We start from the raw sequence: 24,249 nt of genomic DNA on the forward strand, positions 1-24,249 counted from the left end.
TCACATTCTCCTTAAGTACAGATTTTTGATTAGGACTTTCTCCACAGCTTCTTTTACCTCCTTATTTCTCAGACTATAGATGATGGGGTTCAGCATTGGGGTGAACACCCAGTAAGACAGTCCAAAGATTTCATCAAAAAGCTTAGTGTCCTTAGACTTGGGTTTCATGTACATGAAAAGAGCAGATCCATAAAACAAGATTACCACAGTGAGGTGGGCTGAACAAGTGGAAAAGGCTTTTTTCCTCCCCTCAGTAGAATTAATTCTCAGGATAGTGGAGAGGATAAAGACATAAGAGAAGAAAATAAAGACCAGAGGAGTGATTAACAGAATAATGCTTGCAATTATCATAATAAATATATTGAGGGAGATGTCTACACAGATAAGCTTCAAAAGGGCAAGAATTTCACAGGCCAGGTGGTCAATAATGTTCTCACAGAAGGGCAATATCAAGGCAAGCACAGATTGTACTAAGGCAATCAGAAATCCTAGTACCCAGGTCCAGGAAGCCACCTGTATACAGATTCCCCTGTTCATGATGATGGTGTATCTTAGAGGACTGCATATGGCTACATATCTGTCAAAAGCCATTACTGCAAGCAGTAGACACTCTGTGGACCCAAGACCAAGAGAAATAACCAACTGCAGGGCACATCCAATGAAAGTGATGGATTTTCTTTCAGATGTAAAATTAACTAGCATTTGAGGGATTGAGGAGGATGTGTAGCAAATATCCAGAAAGGAGAGGTTGCCAAGAAAAAAATACATAGGTGTATGGAGGCGAGGGTCCAGGATGGTGATGATAAGGAGGGTGCCATTTCCCAGGAGAATCACCAAGTACATCAAGAGACAGAGAACATAAAGAAATACCTGGAGTTCTGGGTAGTTTGAAAGCCCCACCATAAAGAACTCTGCCACAGGTGTATAATTCCCCTTTTCCATGTTATTGTATTTAAGTTACCTAAAGGATTTAGGGAAAGAGACAGTCCAAATAAATGATAATGATAAGTAACAGTAATTCACCTTGATATTATGGTTTTTCTTTACTTTTTGTCTTTTCTTCATTATTATATTATATTTTATTACTATTTTCCTTGGCCAGTTAAAACTATTCACATGTAATCAATACTATAAAAATAAATTGAAGCTATTCATATATATGTATTTATGTGCACAAAATGAACAGAGAAAATAAAAAAATGTATTGAATGTTGTGATTGAAATTAAGGAAGAATGAGGTACAAAGTTCCAAGCACAATCAAATTATTTTAAAGGGTAGCAATTACCTATAAGTTAGATGTCTTAGCTTCTCAGTAGGCCCAAATGGAAAGAAATGAAGTGAATTAGCTTTTATAAAAGTTTATAGAAAGCACAGAATAAAAATACATAGGGATGTGGAGGCGGGGACCCAGGGTGCTGATTACAATGAGGGTGCTATTTCCCATTAAAATCACTAAGTACATTAGCAGGCAGAGCATATAAAGAAACATCTGCAGGCCTGGGTATTTAGAAAGCCCCACAAGAAAAAATTGTCACAAGTGTATAATTCCTCTTTTCCATGCTATTGTATTTAGATCACCTAAAGGATTTAGGGAAAGAGACAGATCATGTAAATGATAATTAGCAGTGACTTACATTGATATTATATATTTTTTAAAAACCTCTTTTCTCCATTATAATATTTCATTTCATTGCTATTTTCATTAACAATTTAAAGCTATTCAAGTATAAACAAACTTTGAACAATGAAAATATGAAAAATTAATATGCCGATGTTGCAATGGAAATTAAGGTAGATTGAGTTACAAGACGATTTATTCATTGGTAAAGCAAGCAGTTACCAATAAATGAGTTCTGTTAGCACCTAAGTGAGGCAAAAGTTCCCAGGTGAGGAGAGCTAGCCTTTTTATGGTTGTTTTTTTCCTTAGAAGCACAGAATAAAGAACAGGTTAAATTACAGATGAAAATAATATGATTGGTTAGAAAATCAGAAACATCATAGGTGGCAAAAACAATATTATTAGTTGGACATTTGGCGTTAGTAACATCCTTTCTTTCTATCCTGCTATGAGGAAAATTAATGTGATAGAGTCCATGTGCTTGTTGGTAGAACAGATATGACAGATTTACTCATCATGGAGTTATTGATAGGAAAGCTAAACTTTGAAGCTAAGAGATAACATATTTCCATTAATTATAGGAGGATACTGAGAGGTGTGGAGATAAAAGATTCCTTCAATTAAAAATGAGTTGTAGTAAAACTGAACTCTTCAATTTAAGATAACAGTCTTATTTTATTTAAAGCATTTTAAAGAGAAGCAACTTTTAAACTTAACCTAGAGAGGAAGACAACTTTTGAATCTGTGAGTTTCCAAGTTGAACTGAAAGACAAAGAAACATGGCTTAGTTACAGAATTGAATAAAATGCACGATGGGATAAAATCTAAAATCTAAAATCAATATTTGGTCTCAGCAACTTTCAACAAAATATATTAGAAATTATTTTATTTTGTTGTGTAGTCATTTTTTGGTCATGCCAGTCTTTTTGTGATCCATTTGGGGTTTTCTTGACAAAGATTTCAGAATGATTTGCCATTTCCTTCTCTAGCTCATTTTACAGATCTGCCGACTGAAGCAAATAGGTTTAAGTGACTTGTTCAGAATCACATAACTAATAAGAATCTGAGGTCAAATTTACACTAAGGTTTTTCTGGCTCTAGGCTTAGCACTCTATACACTTTGCCTTCTATTATTATATAGGATTATAGAAATTATTTTATATGTATCTGTAATTTATTTTATTTACTTTCACATATTCTCAAAATAATTGTTTGTTGGCTTGAACATAGAAATTACTCCATAAGAACCTTATACACCGAGACAGATACACTGTGGCACAATAGAATGTAATGGACTTTTCTACTAGCAGCAATGCAATAATCCAGGACAATTCTGAGGGACTTATAAGAAAGAACACTATCCACATCCAGTGAAAGAACTGTGGAAGTAGAAACACGCAAGAAAAACAACTGCTTGATCACATGGGTTGATGGGGATATGATTGGGGATGTAGACTCGAAGCAATCACCCTAGTGCAAATAATAATATGGAAATAGGTCTTGATCAATGACACATGTAAAACCCAGTGGAATTGTTCATCAGCTATGGGAGAGGGGTGGAAGGATAAGAGGGAAAGAACATGAATCATGCAACCATGGAAAAATATTCTAAATTAATTAATTAAATAAAAAATTTCAAATAAAAGAAATTACTCAATACTTTCTGATTCTGTCATTTCTTGCTTCCCTTGGTTAAGACACTGGTTCATTTTAGATAACTGTAATGTATTTAATTGAAATTATTTCAATAAGTGTCTTTTGAAAGCTCATTATGAGTAAGACCTTTACTTGATTACAGGAACATAAAATGAAAGAGGATATATTTTGCCTTATAATAATTTGTAATCAAATTTGTTTGGTGGTGGTTGTAAGGTAATATGTTCACACAAGTAACTATAGTATGATATGGGGGTCTTTAATCCCTTTTTTGCATAATAGATCCATTAGAAATTCTGGTGAAATGAAGAAATCAAAACTATCAATAAGCACATGATAATCTGTTCTAAATCCCTCCTGATTAGAGAAATGCAAATTAAAACAACAATGATGTACCACCTCACACCTAGCAGATGGGCCAAAAGGGCAGCAAAGGAAAGTGATAAATGTTGGCAGGGATTTGGCAAAATTGGGACCCTAATATATTGCTGGTTGAGTTGTGATTTGCTTCAACCATTCTGGAGGGCAATTAGGGATTATGTGCAAAGGGCTTCAAAAGAATGCCTGCCCTTTGATCCAGCCATACCACTGCTGGGTTTGTACTCCAAAGAGATAATAAGGAAAAATATTTATACAAAAATAGTTATAGTTGTGCTCTTTGTTGTGGCAAAAAATTGAAAAATAAGTGGGTGTCCATTGATTGAGGAATGACTGAACAAATTGTGGTATCTAATGGCAATGGAATGCTATAGTGCTGAAAAGAATAATGAACCGGAGGAATTCCACGTGAACTGGAAAGACCTCTGGAATGTAGAATGAAAGGAGTGGAACCAGGAGAACATTGTACACAGAGACTGATACATGGTGGCACAATCAATTGTAAGAGACTTTTCTACTAGCAGCAATGTAATGATTCAGGACAATCCAGAGGAACTTATGAGAAAGAATGCTATCCATATCCAGAGAATGAATTGTGGGAGCAGAAACACAGAAGAAAAAAACAACATATGATTGATTACATGGTTTGATGGGGATATGATTAGGGTTTTGATGTCAAAAGGTAACTATCATAAATATGAATAACATGGAAATAGGTTTTGAAATATGATACTTGTATAAACCCAGTGGAATTACTTGTCAGCTCCAGGAGTGGGGAGAGAACAGGAGGGAGTCATAAATCACATAACTATGGAAAAATGATCTAAATAAATAAGAAAATATGAAATAAGAAAAATGATCTAAATAAATAAGAAAATAAGAAAAAAGAATTAAATTCTGGTAAAATCTATGGAGTTTCTCAAAATAATGTTTTTAACTGTATAAAATAAAATACATTAGATTACAAAAGGAACCAATTATATCGATATAGTTATTGATAATTTTAAAATATTCATGGACATTTAGTTATGGACCTAATAGCTATAAGGGAGTGCCTCTGACAAAATACTAAGAGAAATTTGAGGAGGAAATGTGAAGGTTGGGTGAGTGGAAATTAAGGATGAGTTCTTAGATAAGATTTCACCAGAATTAATACTAGAAGGAAGGGTGGTATTTTGATTGGCAGAAATAAATAGGATCAATATATTCCACACATGGGAGTGAATATATAGTTGATTTGGGTAAAAACACAGGATAGTGAGTATTCCGCAATAGCAGGAATTAAGAATATGAGAAAGCTACAAGTGAGATAAGACTGGTTAGAAGTTAGAATCAAATTATGGAAGACTTTGAGTGTCAGTCTAAAGAGTTAAAACTTCTTTTAGAAAATGGGCAGCAAATGTTTATAAGTAGATAACCTATAGAATAAAAACAACACAATATGAAAAAGGTATTTTTGGCAGTAGTGTGAAATACCCATATGAGAATGGAAAGAGTAAAGCCAGAGAGTGCTCATCAAAATGATAAAGTTCTACAGGAAATGGAGATGGCTTCAAGAGCACAGGTGGAGAATTCAGTCTTGGGAAAGAGGAAAGAAACCTATTCCAATGAGAATATAATGAGACAAAGAAAGATAAGGACAGAGTATGAGGATAATGCACTAGCCCAATGCAGAGGGGGTAAGAACCCAAATCAGAATAGTAGAGGTATTGTGGAAAGGGGTGGGAAGATGCAAAAGATAATGCAAAACCCATCTTGATAACATTCATTAATTGATGGGTGATGGAGAGAGAATAATTATACGCGATTAGTTGGTTTCAGATACTGATGATTAGGAGAGTTGTAATAGAAATAAAGAAATTGAAAGATGGACAAGATTTTTTTTTAGAGTGGGGGATGTTTAGTTTTGGAATATTGAATTCAGGATGCTGGCATAATGATATAGATTAGGCAAGTGAATTTAGGAGACAGGACCTTTTGCAAGAGGTGGGAGTTGGGAACAGAGACTTAGGTACCATCTATACAATGGAGTTAATGTAATAGGAGTAAATGACATCATCAAAGGAAGAATGTAGAAAAGAGAGAGTGAGCCATGAACACTATTTAAAGGATAGTTAGAGGTTAAAGAGCCAGCAGAAGAGAGTGTGGTTGAAGATAGAAGTGGAGAAATATGAGTACAGTATCATCAAATCAGAGGGAATAAAAATATTCAATAGAAGCTGGTGGTCTGCAATATCAAATATTTCAATAAGGTCAAGGATAAGACAGAATAAAAGTAATCTAATTTGGCAATAACTCAAGGAATGGTAACATAGTGATAAACAATAAACTGAACATCAATTACTTCAAATCAGGGGTTCTCAATGTGTTTTTTTTTGTCACACAGGTCTTTTTGGCAATTTAATAACTACAGACCTCTTCTAAGAATAATTTAATGTACAAAATACGACACACAGCAATATAAAGAAAACCAATTATATCAAAATTCAGTTGTCAAAATATTAAAAAATGTTCATAGATCTGAAATTTATGCATAGATTCTTTAGGGATTTATGGACTTCAGATTAAGAGCCTCTCTTTTAAAGAGAGCAATTGAAGTTAAATTGTGGCAATGGAAGCCAGATTATTAGGATTGTAGGAGTGAGTAGACCCTTAGGAAGTGTTGATAAGTTTTTCAGACTATGCTTTTTAGAAATTTGACAATTCAGGGAGATAGAATCACAGGCTGAGGGGCATAGGAGTAATACATAAATTTAATTAATAGAATGAAGGAAGGAGCCCATTCAGAGGGAAATACTGAAGATGCATCAGAGAAAGGATGTTGATTTAGGGAGTGAAGTTATAGAGGAAATAGAATTAAGAGCATTGTTGGAAGTGTTGATTTTGGGAATGAGGGAAGAAAAACCACTCTCCCTTTTAAGATATATTGAGGAGAGGAGAGAAGGAAACAAAGGAAGTTTTTAGAGGAATGGTTAGAGAGAGTTGAGGCAATTCAGGTCAGATGAAATTGATCTTCCTCAAGTAGGATAGGAAACATCTTTTAAGAAGGAAAGAGAGTGGAGCCTTGAGGCAAAAAGATAAATTTTGTGATCTTAGATAGAGAATGTGATAGAAAGTCAATTAGAGAGGAATAAAATCCTATATGTTAGAAAGTCTAATTGTAGTTATAGAGGATCCATTTTATAGGACATCCTGCTAGTAATATTTCCTGATTTCCTCAGACAGTACTGAGTGACACTAGAATAGTAGAGGAGGAAGATGGTGGCAGTTGCCTAATCTGGGAAGTAGGAGGGCAAGAATGGTAAGTGGGCAATAGGACAAGGCTCCCAAGGTGGAGTGGATAGAACTGTTGACATAGGTAATGATGGGGGTCAGGATTGAATAGGGAAGAAAGTGAGGACAGAATGCTCTACTTTTCTTCCTCCTCCCTTCTGGGAGGAGCAACAGAGAAGAGCTCCTAAGTGGCTGTGTGTCTGGTTATTTGTATAACAGATAAACTCTTTCCTTGTTATCTTGCATATGTGCTCTGGACTGTGTTGTGGAAGAGGATAAAGAAAGTGTGACTCTGGTTTCCCAAATACTGTTCTCACATTGTCAGCTATTTTGGCCAAAAAGGGAAGTGTAAAAGATTATGGATAAACAATGATTGGGAAAGCATAAGAAAAAATTTCTAGTCAGAGTAGTCAAAAGAATATCTACTGCTTTTTATCTTAAATAATTTGGGGGGTTTTCAGTTTAGTTTCTACTAATTTTTTTTATCTAAAAATAACCGGAGTCTAGTTTGTGCATAGGATCTATACTATGGCAACCAAAGAATATTACATTGTATTTTAAAAAGTAAAATGCATTAATTGTCTTATATTATTTAATTCATAAAAGTAACACTTTGAAGAAGGAATTATTGTTGGTGTTACATAATTGTTTTTATAATTTTAAATGTGCATACATAAAATTTAGAAAGATGGAAGTGCCTTCCTAAGCCATTTGTGACTCTATTTCCTAATTTCATTTTGTCTTTTGTCTTTTCTTGGAGTTATGTGGTATCTTTAGGCTTGATGAATAACTCTTCTGCCTGTGCTATTGATCACACCTTCTATTCCCTTTTCCAAAGTCTTGCTGTGTTAATGCCTATCATTTTATTTTCCTCTCTGTCTTTCCTCTGAATCCTTATCATCTACAAAAATGAACAGATCTGTAACATATAGAAAACTATTTCTTTTTTTGTTACTCTCTCAGTAAACTTTCCTGTTTATCTCTTGCTCTTTTGTCCCTCAACTTGCCCCCATTACCTGAAAGAAATTCTGATCTTCATCCCACATGACTTGTCCATGTCCCTTAGCTGAATAGATGCTCAGGTTCTATCTGATTTCTATAGCCTAATGTATTTTGAATACATTCATGACCTGTCTCCATTAAATCAGTGAACCCTATCCCTTCCGAAAACCCCCCTAGCAAAACAAAAACAAAAATACCACTGCTTTTATCAGTTCCTCTATAGGCCTATTATGAAATACTCTATCCATGTTCATAGGAAACAGGATATTTTACAACTATGTTCTTCTATAAAATGGGATTATAACTACTTCATAAAATTGTTGTGAGGAACACATAATACAATATTTGCTATTGCAAACCTTGAAGAATGGTATAAATGCTAGCTATTATTAAGATTGTTACACTTGCCTCACCAAATAATACTTTGTTTCTCAATATTTTATTTTTTCACTGACACGAGATTACTTTCTTAACCACATTTGAGAAGCAAGAACTAAAAGTCAGAAAATCATTTTTTTCTCTGTGGTCTCTGATTTAGAAACCAATTTCTTCTATTCATTAATAGTGAAATAGAGCGTAATTAAGTGTTAGAAGCAAAAGAAAACATAGCATGTAAAATATTGAATGCCATACCTAGAAGGGACCTTAGAGTACAAAACAAAGAAAGGGAGGACTGCTGGGAACATGAAAATATGCCTGGAAGAAAATTAAATGTTTGAATTAGGAGAGACCACAGAATGTGGAACATAAAATATCGTAGCTAACGGGGCCTTAGAGCACAGATTATAGAATGGTGGAGAGTTGAAATGTAATTAGTATATAGAATTCCAGAGCTGGAAGGAATCTTAGAACACACAATTTCACTACAGAATAAGTAATTTTATTCATATTTTTGTCCAAATAACTGATTTAATGGAGAGAAACTGAGGCCAGGCCTGAGGAGAATATAGGGCTTAGTCAATACAAATGAAACAATTTAATAAAGGGTGATTTAATATTATAATTGTTAATGAGTAGGAGAGATGGTATATCAAATTTGTAGGTTCTTCCCAATCAGAATTTTTTTTTCTTCTTGCCTTCCTCTTAGTTAACTTTGTACTTTCTTTGCTTTGAAATTAGATTGCTACCATATAAATGTTTTTCATACAGTCCAGTCTGCTGTACATTCCTATTGCTCTCAATATTTCTATCCTAATTCAATATCCACTCCCAGTTCATACTATCACTTTCATCTTTGGAAATGGTTCTTCCTAGGATAGTACCCATGATTCTCATTTACCTTTTAGCTTAGAAGAGTTTTCATCTTCTCTTCCATTCATGTGAAGTCATTTAGTTGTGATTTTTCCAGCTTTCTGAACAAGAAGAAAATCTACTTTAAACATTTCAAAAGTGCCTTAGTGTCTTTAGACATCACTAAACACATAAATACATATTCTATATTTAACATTTCCCAGGCTTTTGTGCAGTTATATCCTGAATTAGCTGCAAAATTTTTTGCAAAAAACTATTTTTTCAACAATAATTTTTCTTCTGTCATTATTCTTATTGGATCCTATCAGATTGTTAGATTTCTACAATTCAAGAATATGGTAAAATATTACTGGAATAAAAGATTTTTGAATTTCCACTCCATAGTGATTATATTAGCTTATGTGAAGAGAATTCCTACCTTTTTAGTTCTTCCTTCCTTTTCTGCTCTAGTCTACTGCCCTTGGAAAGTTCCAATGGCTCAAATACTGGATCTGCATGCCAATTTGTTCCTCCTCCCATTTCCTCCTCAGTGTTCTTAGGGACTCTCTAATCCCTGAAGTAATTTAAAGTTGTAGACAGGAACTGTGTGGGTCTTAACAACTTTTATAAGGTTTAGGAATAAATATTATAATGACCTGATTGCACAAAGCTTATTAGGCTTTTCTAAATCTAACCTTTCCTCCTTTATGATTTCTAATTTTAAAATCACCCTCCCTAATCCTGGATCCATCAAACATTACAATTCATTTCCTTTCTTCTTCTTCCTCTCTTTCTGCTGCTTATTTGTCCCTGCAAAAAGTTCTCATTTCCTCTATTCTACAGAAAACTTTCCCTTTATCATACCACCTTCTTAAACTATTATTAAATTTTTATCCTTTACTGCCTCACCTTCTATAGCACCATTTAAGTTTGTTAGTTAAATCCATGTATTTTTTCTTTTCAAATAACATTGCATTCATTTTCTATCTCCTTTTATTTGCATTGCCCATTCTCCATTCCTAAGAATGTACACTTTCCTTAACTTTGCTTCATAGGATTCTTTTCCTCCTTCAAAACACAGCTTAAGTACAAGATTTATATAAGCTTTTACAGATGTTTATTGTATGTCTATATTGTTCCACTGATTTACTTTTCTATTTCAAGGTCAGTAGTCAGGTAGTTTTGATCATTACTACTTCATAATGTAATTCATCATTTGGTACTGCTAAGTGTCCTTCCTTTACATCCTCCCCCCCCCCCATTAATTCCTTTGATATTCTTGACTTTTTGCTTTTCCAAGTGAATTTTGTAATTTTTTCTAGTCCAATAAAGTAAAATTTGGTAATTTAATTGAGATTGCATTGAATAAGTAGATTAGTTTAGGTAAGATTTTCAATTTAATTATATTGACTCTGCCCATTTATGAACAGTGAATATTTCTCCAATTATTTAAGCCTGCCTTTATTTCCAAAAAAACAAAACAAAACATGTTTTATGATTTCTGGGTTTGTTTTGGCAGATATAATACTTTTAAAATTATTTCTGTGATTAGTTTAAATGGGTTATATCTTACTATCTCTTCTTGTAGGATATTGCTGGTGATATATAATTAATATTTAGGGGTTTGTATCCTACTATTTTGTTAAAATTGTTTATAGTTTCAACTAATTTTAGTCAAATATTTAAGATTTTCTATATATAATCATGTAATATGTGAAAAGAGATAGTTTTGTTACCTCTTTGCCTTTCTGATTCCTTCAGTTTCTTTTTCTTCTCTTACTGCTATTGCTAACATTTTAAATACAATATTAAATGATATTGGTGACAATGACTTTCCTTGTTTTACATCTCACTTTTGTAACAATTAAATAGAGCCAGTACCAATGTTTGACAGAGGGAGAGAGAGAGAGAGAGAGAGAGAGAGTCTATGAGGTGAGTCTCTCTTCCAGCTCTCCCTGGGAGCTGAATATATACTGGGAGACTTTAAGAGGGTGTCACCCTGAAACTGGATGACCTGGATGGTCGTGCTGCCCCTCAGGAGTCAGGGGCAAGGCTTCTCCATAAGAGGAGGTATGTGGTACCCCAATCCAATCTTGAATAAGGATGGGGTTCACACAAACCTCCCCCAAATCAGTTAAATTCACAGCGGGTGGTCCAGATTCAAGATGGAGGCAGTCAGACCAAGCTATGGTTCCCTTCTCTCTTGTTGTCTCTCAGGCACACTGGAAGGCTATCTGACTGATGAATGGCTTTTATTTTTCACAATTCAGGGATTTGGGATAGGGGTGATGGGCAAAGGGATTTTGGGGTGCCCTCTTCTCTATTTCTATGGTGTCTGTCACTTAGGAGGAACCTTTGGGGTTCCCTCTCCTAAGCTTCTTCCCCTGCCCTTTTTTCTTCTGTTTCTATCTCTGTTCTTTTCTGTTTCTAGCCTTTTCTATAATTGTAAATTTTGACTGAAAAGGGGTCTCTCAGCAAGACTGTGTAATGGGAAAAGGAGACTAAGAGATCACTCCCAAAATGGAGTCCAAAAATTTAGCTGACTTGATGGTTGAATTCTTGATGGGTAAGATGTGATGGAATGGCTTTGACCAGGAAATCAGGGTTTCAATTTCCATCCGAAGATCCTCAGGAAGCCCTCAGGACTGGATCTGAGCTGAAATGTCCTCCTCCTCTTTCCTCCCAGTCCTCCAACCAAAGACTGCCTCCCTTTTTCCTCTGAGAAATTCCCAGAATTCTCTCTGGTCTCTCAACTGTCAGTAACTATCACCAACTGCCTTCTTCTAGCTCCTTTTGTCCCATCCCCTTTGCATAAATCCCATCCTTACATCTTACAGGGAGGGCTTCTAACTTATCCCCATTACAAATAATGTTTGCTGATATTTTAAATATATATTTATTATTCTAAGGAAAAATACATTTATACCTAAGCTTTTTAAAAAGTTTCATAAGATATTTTATTTTACTAATTACCTGTAATTATTAATATTGTAATCATATTTTTATTGTATATGTAATATGTATACGGTTAAAATTGTCTCCCTCCCTTCACACCTTCCTACCAGAGATGGCAAGCAATCTGACCTAGGCTATACGCAGACCATCATGAAAAATACATTTCCATGTTGTTCAATTTTGTAAGGAAATAATCATATAAAACCAGAACCCCCAAACTAAAACCCAAATAAACTAACATAAAAAATAGTATATTTTGATCTGCTTTCCAACTGCAACAGTTGTTTCTCTGGAGGTTGATAGCATTCTTTGTCATAAATCTTTCAGAAAATGTCCTGGATCATTGTATTGCTGTGAGTAGTTAAGTTTATCAGAATTGATCATTTCACAATATTACTGTTATTATATGCTGTGTTCTCATGGTTATGATTATTTCATTCTACATCAGTTCATAAAGCCTATATGAAACTATGCAGCTAGGTGGCTTGTTGGATAGAGAGCCAGGCTTGAAGATGGGAGGTCCTGGGTTCAAATCTGACCTCAGACACTTCCTAGCTATATGACCCTGGGCAAGTCACTTAACTCCCATTGTCTAGCTCTTACCGCTCTTTTGCCTAAGTTAGAAGATAAAGATTTAAAATTTTAAAAAAAAGATCAAGACAGCATTTTTTTTTTACAGAAAAGTGTGTTTTATGGTTTCTGGGTTTGTTTTGGCAGATATAATACTTTTATAATTGTTTCTGTGATTAGTTTAAATGGGTTATATCTTACTATCTCTTCTTGTAGGATATTATTGGTGATATATTAGTAATATTTAGGGGTTTGTATCCAAAACAGAAATATTATTTGAAGAATGACTAGCTTATGTCTACCTCTAGAGAAAGAACTGCAAAATAGAAATGTGTAAGCAATATTATGTATAAACACACACACATATATATCTTTATGTCAAATGATGCCTTTCCTAAGGTGGGGAAAGGAGGGATGGAGGGAGATACTTGGGAATTTTAATGTAATAAACAAATTAATTAATTAATTTAAAACCTAAACAAAAGCTTAAACACTATGTTATATATGTTTCCTTTTCTCATTCTTCCTCTGACTTCTAGGGCAATGTACTAACTAGATTGTGTCAATGTAAGATTTGTGTATTCCTACAGCTACCTAACTGTATTAATTGACCTGATCTGCCTCTGAGGAGTACAGGAATAGAGCCAAGGGCCATACATGCCTGAAGGGGATGGAGAGGGAGGCTGAAGGAGCACACCAAGACTAGGAACTTTTTTCTCTAGAATTGAAGAGGGGTATTTAACTAAATTGCATCCTCTCATTTTGATAAGTATACCTTTGCAGCTTTTTACTTTCTACAAGTACATATCAAGATCCTATCTTCTATGAAAATTAAGCCTGAGAATTATTAGGTTGACATCCAAATCTCTAATGAAGAATTGAATTATCAATGAATGGCCTTCATATCCTCAAAACTTTTCTAACAGATGCAAGCAATCCTTTGCCTCTTTTCATTAGTGCAGTAATATTTCTCTTCTCAATATTGCTAGATTTTCTTCAGTGTTCCTTTGGGTCCCAATTCTAAATCAAGCCCTTATGGTTATAGTATAGGCTCTTAAAATGATGGGGGTCATCCTTTTAAGATCAGTGTAATCATGTGAATTTAAGCTCACTTGCATATAGTCCCTTATTTTACAGTAGTTCTCAGCATTAGAAATCTGACATTTTGTTGTTCCTTTCATGATGGGTAAGAAAAAAGAAATCAGGCTCTAAATTACTTTTTTGGTAAGAGTGAAGGAATATGCATGTAAAATGGAGAAGAAAAATAAAAATTTCCCTAGGATCTTAGGATCTCCTAATGAAAAAAATCAAATGGAATAATTCTGCTTGACCCAAAGGACTTGCTGACTAATTCAGAATGTTTTTTATCCATCTAATTATAATTTTTATCTATAGGTCGAGCCAAATCCAGTAATCTGCCACTGATATTTAGCTAAAATTCCCATCATCGTCAATGAATGCTCCTTTCACAGGGATTATTAGCAGAGGCTAGTTCTGATCATCACTACTGGGCCACCACACACTCCCTTTCTGTGGAGACAGAAGCATGCCATTCATAGAGAACAGAATCTCTGTGAAATAAAGCATTGTTTCAAAGGACCTCAAGTATTCTCACTCCACAACTCAGTATTCCTTTTTTTTTAAACCCTTACCTTCTGCCTTAGAATCAATATCATGTATTGGCTCCAAGCAAAAGAGTGGTAAAGATCAATGACATATGGAAGGGTGTTTTGTATGACAAAATAACAATAATAAAATATTGACAGAATTCAGTTCAACATAAAGTTACTGTTCTCACAGTAAGAATTGTTAAAAAATGGAACTGATTTTCATAGGATAATGCCATTCACATGAGTGGAGGTGTTTAATCAGAATTTGATGAATATTTTTTTAGGATTTTGTGGAGAAGATTCATAATCTGAATAGAAGTCCTTTCCAGTTATCTGGTTTCTATCATTCAGTTATCATCTTTTTAAAAACAATTTGACTAATTATGGTACATGAGTTAAAGATAATATAAAGTGATACATTTTTATTATTGATCTGTGATTTTTATGTAAAGTCTTTCCCCCTTGTTCCCCTTATCAAAGTCCATGTGAAATGACAGCTCCTACACATAATCTCCCATGAAAACAATGTCTTTCTTTTGACATCTTAGCACTTTTTACTCCTCAAGCACTTGCCAATGTTCTTATTTGCATTCTAATTATCTACATCCCTATCTTATCACTTATTTTTTCCCTTCTGAAAAGAATAATCATTGTAGAAGAATAAAAGAATAATCATAGTAGAAGATAATAAAAAAGATGAATATAATGTTAAAATCAATAGAAAGAAGGAGCTAATAGGAGGAGTGTTTCACTTGAGGAGATGATTTCAAATCATATGGTCTAGATGAAATATATTCACGTTACCAATGTTTTTTAATTTGTGTAATGTACCATGGGTCCTTTCACACCATAAAATTCTTCCTGTTTTCATTAACTTCTCCTCCTCAGAGGATGCTTTACAGATAACTTTCCAGATAATATTTCCGAAATGATCCTCGATCAGGCATTTTTGAGTCTGGGAAGTCACAAAATACTGACTGAATTTTTTTCAGGTTTTTGTCCTGCTAATTATTACTTGGGATTTTCCTAACTCCTTTTCAGTTAAAAAAATCTTATAATATTCTTATAATAATAATATATTTGTAATATTAAAAGAATCCTGTTTTATGTCCATTAAATCACCATGCCTATTAAATATGTAAGGATCTATTTTTCAAGTCACTATAATGTAATATTTGTTATAATGCTAGACAAAATGATAAACGGATCACTAAAATGCAGCATATATGGTAATAATCAATAAAATTTTATATGCAATAAATAATTCTAAAATAAATTACAAACAGCCAAAGATTGTAGCATCTCTCATAATACTAATTGAGTGGTATGAATTTCAACCTAGTTAATTAAATACTATTTATTAAACACTTTATTCTCATACTCTGTTTTGCTTCTTGATATGGAGTGAGCTACGTATGTATGTATGTATGTATGTATCTATCCAGCTAGCTACCCACAAATCAAATACCACTTCAATGTATCAGCAGTGAAAGAGATAACGGCCTGAATTAACTCTCACTGATATTGAGTTCTGAATTCTGTAAACACAACCTCAGTATTCAGTCTTCTTGGCATACCAGAAAAAGTATTTCAAAGATTCTTTTCATAATGTTTTCCCCTAGATTGTTTATCTCTGTATCTTATTCAGTGTCCTGTTAGACATCATAGTTAATAAATTCCAGAATAACAATAAAACTGACTGAATCTCATAGATTTATTTCTTATAAGAAATAGAGTAATAGTATTCATAGATCTTACCGAAGGAGTATTAAAACTGTTATATTTATCTAGGAAGCTTAAGTATTTTAACAACTGTTTCTGTTAATTCCTCTGAATCAGACCTTCTGCAGTAGGAAGTTTAATTTTCTATCATCAACTCATGCTCTTTCAGCTTAAATGTGTGTGACTTTTTTTAAATGAACGACACCATAAACTCCAGGACAGAGAATAGCAAAAGTGCCAAGGCAGTACAGAAGTAGATGAATGTAGATATGTTGCCTGTGTACAAAAGTGAAAATTATACATTCTTCTTTGTCATCATGTTAACACATGTTTCTAGGGAGAGTGGTGCTATGTTTAGGTGCAAAGAATAAATTCCCCATACAAAAGAAAGGAACTGAAAATCTCAGACTTTCATATTTTTCTCAAGAAGAGATTTCTAAAAAGAACTTTCTTCATAGCCCCTTTCACCTCTTTATTTCTTAAGCTGTAGATGATGGGATTCAGCATTGGGGTCACTACTCCATAGGATAGTGCAATGATCTCATCTGAAGTCTTTGTGTCCTTGGACTTGGGCTTCATGTACATGAAAAGAGCTGACCCATAGAACAAGATCACCACAGTTAGGTGGGCTGAGCAGGTGGAAAAGGCTTTTTTCCTCCCCTCACTAGAGCTGATCCTCAGAATAGCGGAGAGGATGAAAACATAAGAGAAGAAAATGAACAGTAGAGGACTTATTAAGAAAATGATACTTGCAATTGTCATGATAAATACATTGAGGGAGATGTCTACACAGATAAGCTTGAGAAGGGCCAGGATCTCACAAGTAAGATGATCAATAATATTCCCACAGAAAGGCATCATAATAGCAAGCATAGTCTGTGCCAGGGAATTCAGAGACCCTACAATCCAAGTCCAAGCAGCCATTTGTACACAGAGTAGCTTATTCATGATGATGGTGTATCTTAGGGGATTGCAGATGGCAATGTACCTGTCATAGGCCATCACTGCCAGCAGCAGACACTCTGTGGACCCTAATCCAAGGGACATAAACATCTGAAGCACACACCTAGTGAAAGAAATTGATTTTCTCTCAGACATAAAATTAGCCAGAATTTGGGGAACAGAGACCGATGTATAACAGATATCTAGGAAGGAGAGATTCCCAAGGAAAAAATACATAGGAGTGTGAAGGCGGAGATCCAAGATACTGATGATAATGAGGATGCTGTTTCCCAAAAGGATCACCAGGTACATCACTAGGCAGATCATATAAAGAAACATCTGGAGGCTTGGGTACTGAGAAAGTCCAATCAGAAAAAACTCAGTCACAGCTGTGTAATTCCCCTTGTCCATGTTATTGCATCTTGGTCATCTATGGGAATGATGGAAGGACACTGGTCATAGTAATAGTAATAGTAACTTACATTTAAATTGTATATATTTAGCAATATTTCTTTTTATATTGGTTAATAATTTACTTGGTTTCTTTTAAGAGCTGTAAATGTTCAACTATATAGACATAAATGGGAATTAAAAAAGAGAAGGAAAATGTGCATTTAAACAAAAATGCTTATTTCATTAATAATTATACACATTCTTGTGATATTAACACTACCCAATAATATGTATTGTCACTCAGAAATGCCTGAAGGAATATGGAAATGTCTTGATTGATGACACATGTTAAAACCAGTGGAAATGCATGTCGGTTATGGGGGGGGTGAAGGGGAAAGTAAAAACATGAATCATGTAACCATGGAAAATTTTTCTAAAAAATAAAATATTAAAAAAAGAAATACCTATAGGAGCTTTGTTTCTTTGATCTTTTGGCTTTGTTATTGTTTGCAGAACATCAGTTTATTGTTATTATTATTGCTACTTTTTTACCACCCTATTTTTTCTTCTTTTGACTAAAGTATTTTTACTCTTTGTCAATTCATGCATTTTGTAGTTTTTCAAATCTTTTTTCCATATATCAAATCATTGTCACAATATCTCATGGAATGGGATGAACAAGTGCTCCAATGTCCATTTTGCAGGTGAAGATATTGAGGAAGAGAAAAGCTAAGTGATTGTTAAGGGCCAGTGACCTGGTTAATAGTAGTCAGAATTCTGACTTCCTGACTTCTGGGACAGTATTCTTTTTACTTTTTCATGTTGACAATAATCTTCAAAGTCCACGTGTTAGGTGGAATCTAACAGTTTGATTGGAGTCAGCTAGATAGTGAACTGTGTGAGAGGTCTGGGTTTGAAGTAAAGAAAACCTGAGTTCACAATCCTGCCTCATAGTCTAACTAGTAGTTTGTCACTTTGCAAAAGTCACCTAAACTTTGTTGGACTCAGTTTTCTCATATGTAAAATTGAGATACGAATGGTGCCTAATTTGCAAGGATGTTGTGAAGATCAAATGAGAACCTTATTTATAGTGCTATGAAAATGTTAAAGCACTGTATTAGCAGTTCTTAAAGTGTGATAGAAAGACCCCTGTGCATCCCTGAGATCCTATTAAATAGCATATGAAATAAGAACTTTTCATAATAATACTAATACAATATCTGCCTGTTAAAATACTCTTCTCTTTTCTAATCATATATTTGTGTGAGGCCAAATGTTCACCAGGTACTTCAACTATAACAACATATCTTAACAGATTGAATGCAGAAACAGGTGAGAAAAATCTATCTTCTATGAATTCAGCCCATTAAAGGATTTGCAAAAATAAGTATAACCATTCCATTATTCTCACTTTCTATTTTTGCAACAGCTATTTTTCATAAAATAAAAGTTTAAAATGAACAAATGTTTAACAAATTTATCAATTTTCATTTCTAATATTGTAGACATAAAGGGATATGATCTACATAAGCAAAAACTCCTTGATTTCCTCAATAATTTTTTAGAGTTTAAAAGGTTCCTAAGACCAAAATATGTGAGAACTCTGAGCTTTATAAATGCCAACTCTTACTATTATTAGCCAAGACATTTTTTGGCAAAACCAGCATCTGACATCTCTTACAATAGCAACTGTGAATCATCAGATTGAAGGAGAAATCACAGCTAGTTTTGTACCCAGTGGCACAGAAGTGTGGCTTAGGCAAGCAGGAGGTTATTCATGTTTCTTGCCCAAGCGTGCCAAATTCAACACGACCTTTCCTTTAATTGAATTCTGCATAACTTCCTATGACCGTTTCCTTGGAAATACATTTAATCTAAGACATTAGTAGTGAATGTATGAGAAGTAGCTCTTAATGGTATGGTCATTTTAGAAGATTATCTCCATTAAAATTTTGAAGTATCTGTTGTCATCTTAGGAGATAGATGCTATTATCTTTATTTTACAGTTGAGGAAACTGAGGAAATTAGAAGTTAAGTGACTTGCCTATGTTCACAAAGCTAGTAACTCTCTGAGGTTAAAACCGAATTCAAATCTTCCTGAGTCCTGGCCCAGAACTCAATCCATTGCACCAATAAAAATGTTCTTTTGAGGACCTCTTGGGTGTCATGTTTCTCAGTTCACATTGGTCCTTGGGCCATCTCCTCTCTCTGGGCTTTAAGACAAACTGTAACATAAGATAAATTAGACATTTTATGAGAGAGTGGAGACATATCCTAGGTAAATATGACTAATTCCAAGAGTCACAAAGGGGTTCAATATCTCTCACAATTCCTTGAATGTTTAGCAGCAAATGCTCCCTAAATTGATAGTATCTTTGTAAACATTACTTCCATGCCACTAAAAGGTAATATTCCTCCCTGTCTTTTTTTTAAGGAGGTCCACAGAGTCAGTAGTAATTTAACTTTCCTGTCTTGTGTCAAATTTCCTTTCCTTGAGCACATCTTCACTGTAAGGCTGTGGTTCTTAAAGAACAATTTGGGGATTTCTGCATCCCCAAGACCACTGTGTATGTCTATGTGATAAAAATTATTTCCATAAAAATACCAAAGTATTATTTACCAATGATATTATCTTATTGATACTCTTCCCCTTTCTAATTAAATATCTGTATAATGCTGAATTTTTTAACATCAATAATAACATATTACAACAGATTGAATGTAGAAGATATGAGAATCCAGCTATCTTCTATTAAGCTGGAGATTGAAGAGACTTGAAAAAACATGCAAAATAATGATACTTTTCTTCCTGTTTTTAAAATAACAACACTTTCCACAAATATATGTTATGTGTGTTAATATATAATGGAATAACTGGTGTTAAATCTATATACATTTAAAATTCAATTTTAATTTATAATATAGTAAATGTGGATAGATCCAACCTAAATAAATAATAGCTCTTTGGGGTCCTTAATAATTTTTGGGAAGATAAAGAAATCCTGACCAACAAACTAGAGAATTGCTGCCCTGATACTTTACTTATGTTGCTATCTGTACCTGGAGGACTGCAGTCTATCTTTCATGGGGTTGAAGAAGAAATAGGAAATAATAAAGTAGAAATAAGCTATGCAGACTAAACTTACTGCAAGTTTGACAAGGAAGAAGTAGGATGATAAATGACTGTTGAATTGTTCAGTTCTGTCAGAATCTTTCATGAGCCCATTTGGAGTTTTCTTGGCAGAGATACTGGAATGGTTTACCATTTACTTCTCCAGCTCATTTAACAGATGAGAAAACTCTGTTAAACACACTTCAGTGACTTGCCATGGGCACACAGCTAGTACATCCGAATCTCAATTTGAATTTAGGACAATGAGTCTTCCTGACTCCAGGCCCAACATTATATTCACGGAACCACCTAGCTGGCCATTATTTCTTGAGCAGGGAGTATAAAAATACTTTAGAATGGGGAAACTTGAACATATTTGATGGTAATGGGAAAGAAATCAGTAGAGACAAAGATTAAAAATTTGTGAGAGTGGGGCCATATCCTAGGTTACGTGGACTAACTCCAAGAGTAAGAGAGTAATTCTGTATCTCCCATAGTTCCCCCAATATTTAGTAGCAAATGCTCCCTAAATTGATACTTTTTTGTAAGCATTGCAGTACTTCTAATGACCTCTAATAGGTAAATATAATATGTAAAAATAATAATGGGTATTAATGATAGGTAAAAATAAAGACTAATGTACACATCATATATTTTAGCTCTGATTTTTAAAGGATAGAAGGCACAATTAATTAGATTTAGGATGAGTAATATATGTAGAAAATAAGAATGCGGTTAAGGCTCCTTCAGGTACTTAAAGATAAAGCACATATTCTTTTTGTCTGTGAAATTCCTGGCCCTCCATATCAATATAGTACCTATATGAGAGTTTTAGGATGAGTCTTTGGAAGAAGTACGATTGAGGTTGGGTTATTCGTTTTATTAGATGGAAAAATGTTTTAGTTTTTCCTTATTTCTTTTTTAAAATTTTATTTAATTGATTAATTAAGAAACATTTTCCATGGTTTTTCATTACTTCTTAAGAGCCTACTTTTAAACTTTCATTGAAGGTTGGAAAGCCAGTTGTTCAGAGTGCCTTTGCTTAAAATGGTAGATTTTTTTTTCTGAGCTCATGACTGACGTTTCTGAGAAACTTACACTTGGTACACATTAAAGACCCTCAATATCGTCAAAATTAGCATGAGCATAATACACAGGTAGTGTCGTTGGAAGGTAGTTATTTTCTTATGATAGATGTCTGCTCTCATTAGATGCTAGTAGTTATCAGAACAACCTTGAAATAAGCTGCAGTTTTTAAGAGTGAAGGGTGAGGTTTGGCAAGCCTTTTTGAGAAAGTTACAAATAAATAAATAAATACACTGAACACTGAGCAGGCAAGTTATCAAGCTATAAGCAAATATAATTTAAAGAAAGTCCTTGACTTACATAATGCCTATGATCTAATATTTATATAGTACCTACGTGTCAGACCCTGCATTCTGTATTTTACAAAGTTTATTTCAATTGATCATCGTTACAATCATAGGAGACAAGTGCTATTATTACTTCCATTTTAAAAATGAGGAGACAGAGGCAAACAGTGATTCAGTAACTTGCCCAGGGTCACAAAACTAGTGTCCAAGCCTAGATTTGAACTCATGTCTTCTTGACGCCAGGACCAAGGCTCTACTAGACTGTGCCACTCAGTTACTCCTTATGATATAGAATTAAAAAAATCATTACAATAAAAGGTAGTAATGTAGAATTTTTCCCCACTGAGGACAGAAGTCTCTCTAAATGCTAGGTATACTTGTAGTTTCAAGCATACAAGTAATAATAATAACAACAATGATGATGATGACAGTCATTTTGTCAATGCATCATTTAGCCTAATTTCTGGAGGTAGAAAGTTAAAGTAAGATATTTTGCCTATTTTGCCCTGTTTGGGGCACTGGCTAAATAAAAAAGGCAGAAGACAAAATGATCAATAGTAGTTAGAAGCAAGAAAATAATTTATACAATGACCAGAAGAATGAACAGGAAAATAATATAGAAAAGCGTTAGAACTCTCATCAATATTGTAATTCAATAGACTGAAATCTCAGCAGAGAGGTGATTCTATGGCAGAGGAATGAGAGAGGTAAACATCTTGAACAAGGTCAATGTCCTGGTGTGTTTTGTTTGACTACCTATTTGTTATAAGGGAAAATTCTAAGGGATAGGACAATCAAATGAAAATGAAAGTGATATATGAAAAAAGAAAAAAGCATAAATGAAATATTTTTTTAAAATATGCTCTGGGGTATGAGATGGAAAATGTATCCTTTTCTTACATATTTTCAGGGAATAGGAAATATTTTCCTCGATACAGGTCAGCTCAAATAAAGACAAATGAGAGAAATGATATTAAACTCATATTTTTATGTGGCAATCAATTATTTATGAAATACTTTTCATTATTCTCTCATTTTATTCTTACAATAACCCTGCAGGGTTTGACCAGGCATGAATTTAATAAAAATTGAACTGATACTGTAATCATTCCTGAGCAAGATACCTATAGTAAAGACAATTGGCAGAAATCCATTCTTCCCACTTCAGCAAAATCTCTGCAAGTTTTCTGCTCAATTTGCATTTTTCATTAAAACTACTTGAGATTCCATATTAGTGTTTCTACCTGTCTTACTTTTTTTCCAACATTCCCTGCCCCAAGTTATATTACTAATTCCCATTTTCATTTTCATCTCTGAAAATCACCTTTCCAAAGGTTCTGCCAACCATTCTCATTTACCTCTCAGAGTGAGTTCCAGGCCTTCTCCTCTGTTTCTTAGTCACTTAGTTGATGTTTCTTCTGGAATACTGAGCAAAGAAACTATTTTTAAAATTTTAATTTAAAAAATCCTTTAAAATTCCAAATATTCATGTTGACAATAGTAGCAAACATATAAATGCACTTCCTGATACTATATCCCTGTTGTTTGTGAGGCAGAAATTAATTTTACTGAAGGTAGTTTACAACTCCCCCTTTCTTTCTAGGATGTTTTTATGGGATCATATGGACAAAGGATAAAATTTTTACAATTTAGAAATACTGTGAAAAATTGTCAGAATCAAGAGGATGCCTCAACTTTTGCTACTCTCATGACGATAGCTTGTATAGAGAGGGACACTACATTTCCAGGTCTACTACAAATGTGCTACAACCTGTGGTCCCTGGAAATTTCCAAAGGATCAACTATTAGGTATAGATGCCAATTTAACACTCTTCTCCCCACCACAACCCCGCCCCAGTGTTTTTAGAGACTCTTTTTAATTCCCTGAAGTAATTTAAAGTGGTATGAAATAACTGCATGGAAGTTAGCAACTTTTTGATGCTTTAGGGATGAAGTCCCAACAATCTAATTACAACAACATTAACAGGTAAAAGAAGTGGCAAATATAAACAATGCAAAAGAGGAAGACTAAAGTTTTTTTCCTTGCCTGGTCAAACACTGAGGGAACAACATAGTTATCTTCATGATTCAGGCCAGACTTCCATTTTTCTCTAATATTTCTGGATGTTATCAGCTGTTGAAGAATCTGGATCAAACTTACTATCTTCATCTGTTTTGTGGTATTCTATTCTCCAATTTTATTTCTCTTCCGCCTACACTTGGACATGTAAAGGTTAAGATTAATGATTGGACGATGATTATATGAAATTATGTGATTGCCAGTATTTATTATATCTTGAGTCAGAAATTTATTTACAATTATTTACAAATAGAGAGGAAACAATAAAGAAGAGAAATGTGAGGAGGATAGAGAAGTTATCTATCCTATCAACCTCAATCTTTTTTTGATCTGG

General features: G+C 34.0%; 2 protein-coding genes across 2 annotated transcripts; both read right to left on the bottom strand.

The window, feature by feature from the left end:
* Positions 1-9,634, bottom strand: LOC123230991 (olfactory receptor 13D1-like). The gene is made up of 3 exons (XM_044657192.1): positions 9,598-9,634; positions 9,208-9,280; positions 1-961 (listed from the first exon to the last, which is right to left on the bottom strand). Exon 3 carries the CDS (start codon positions 940-942, stop codon positions 1-3), a length of 942 nt encoding a protein of 313 aa, XP_044513127.1. The 5' UTR covers positions 943-961; positions 9,208-9,280; positions 9,598-9,634.
* A 6,792-nt stretch (positions 9,635-16,426) lies between these two features.
* On the bottom strand, positions 16,427-17,368 carry LOC123230993 (olfactory receptor 13D1-like). Its single transcript, XM_044657195.1, has one exon. The coding sequence runs from the start codon at positions 17,366-17,368 to the stop codon at positions 16,427-16,429; it is 942 nt and encodes a 313-aa protein (XP_044513130.1).
* Between the last annotated feature and the right edge of the window lie 6,881 nt (positions 17,369-24,249).

The sequence above is a fragment of the Gracilinanus agilis genome, chromosome 1 (genome assembly GCF_016433145.1).
Source record: "Gracilinanus agilis isolate LMUSP501 chromosome 1, AgileGrace, whole genome shotgun sequence".
In the NCBI taxonomy this organism is placed as follows: Eukaryota; Metazoa; Chordata; class Mammalia; order Didelphimorphia; family Didelphidae; genus Gracilinanus; species Gracilinanus agilis.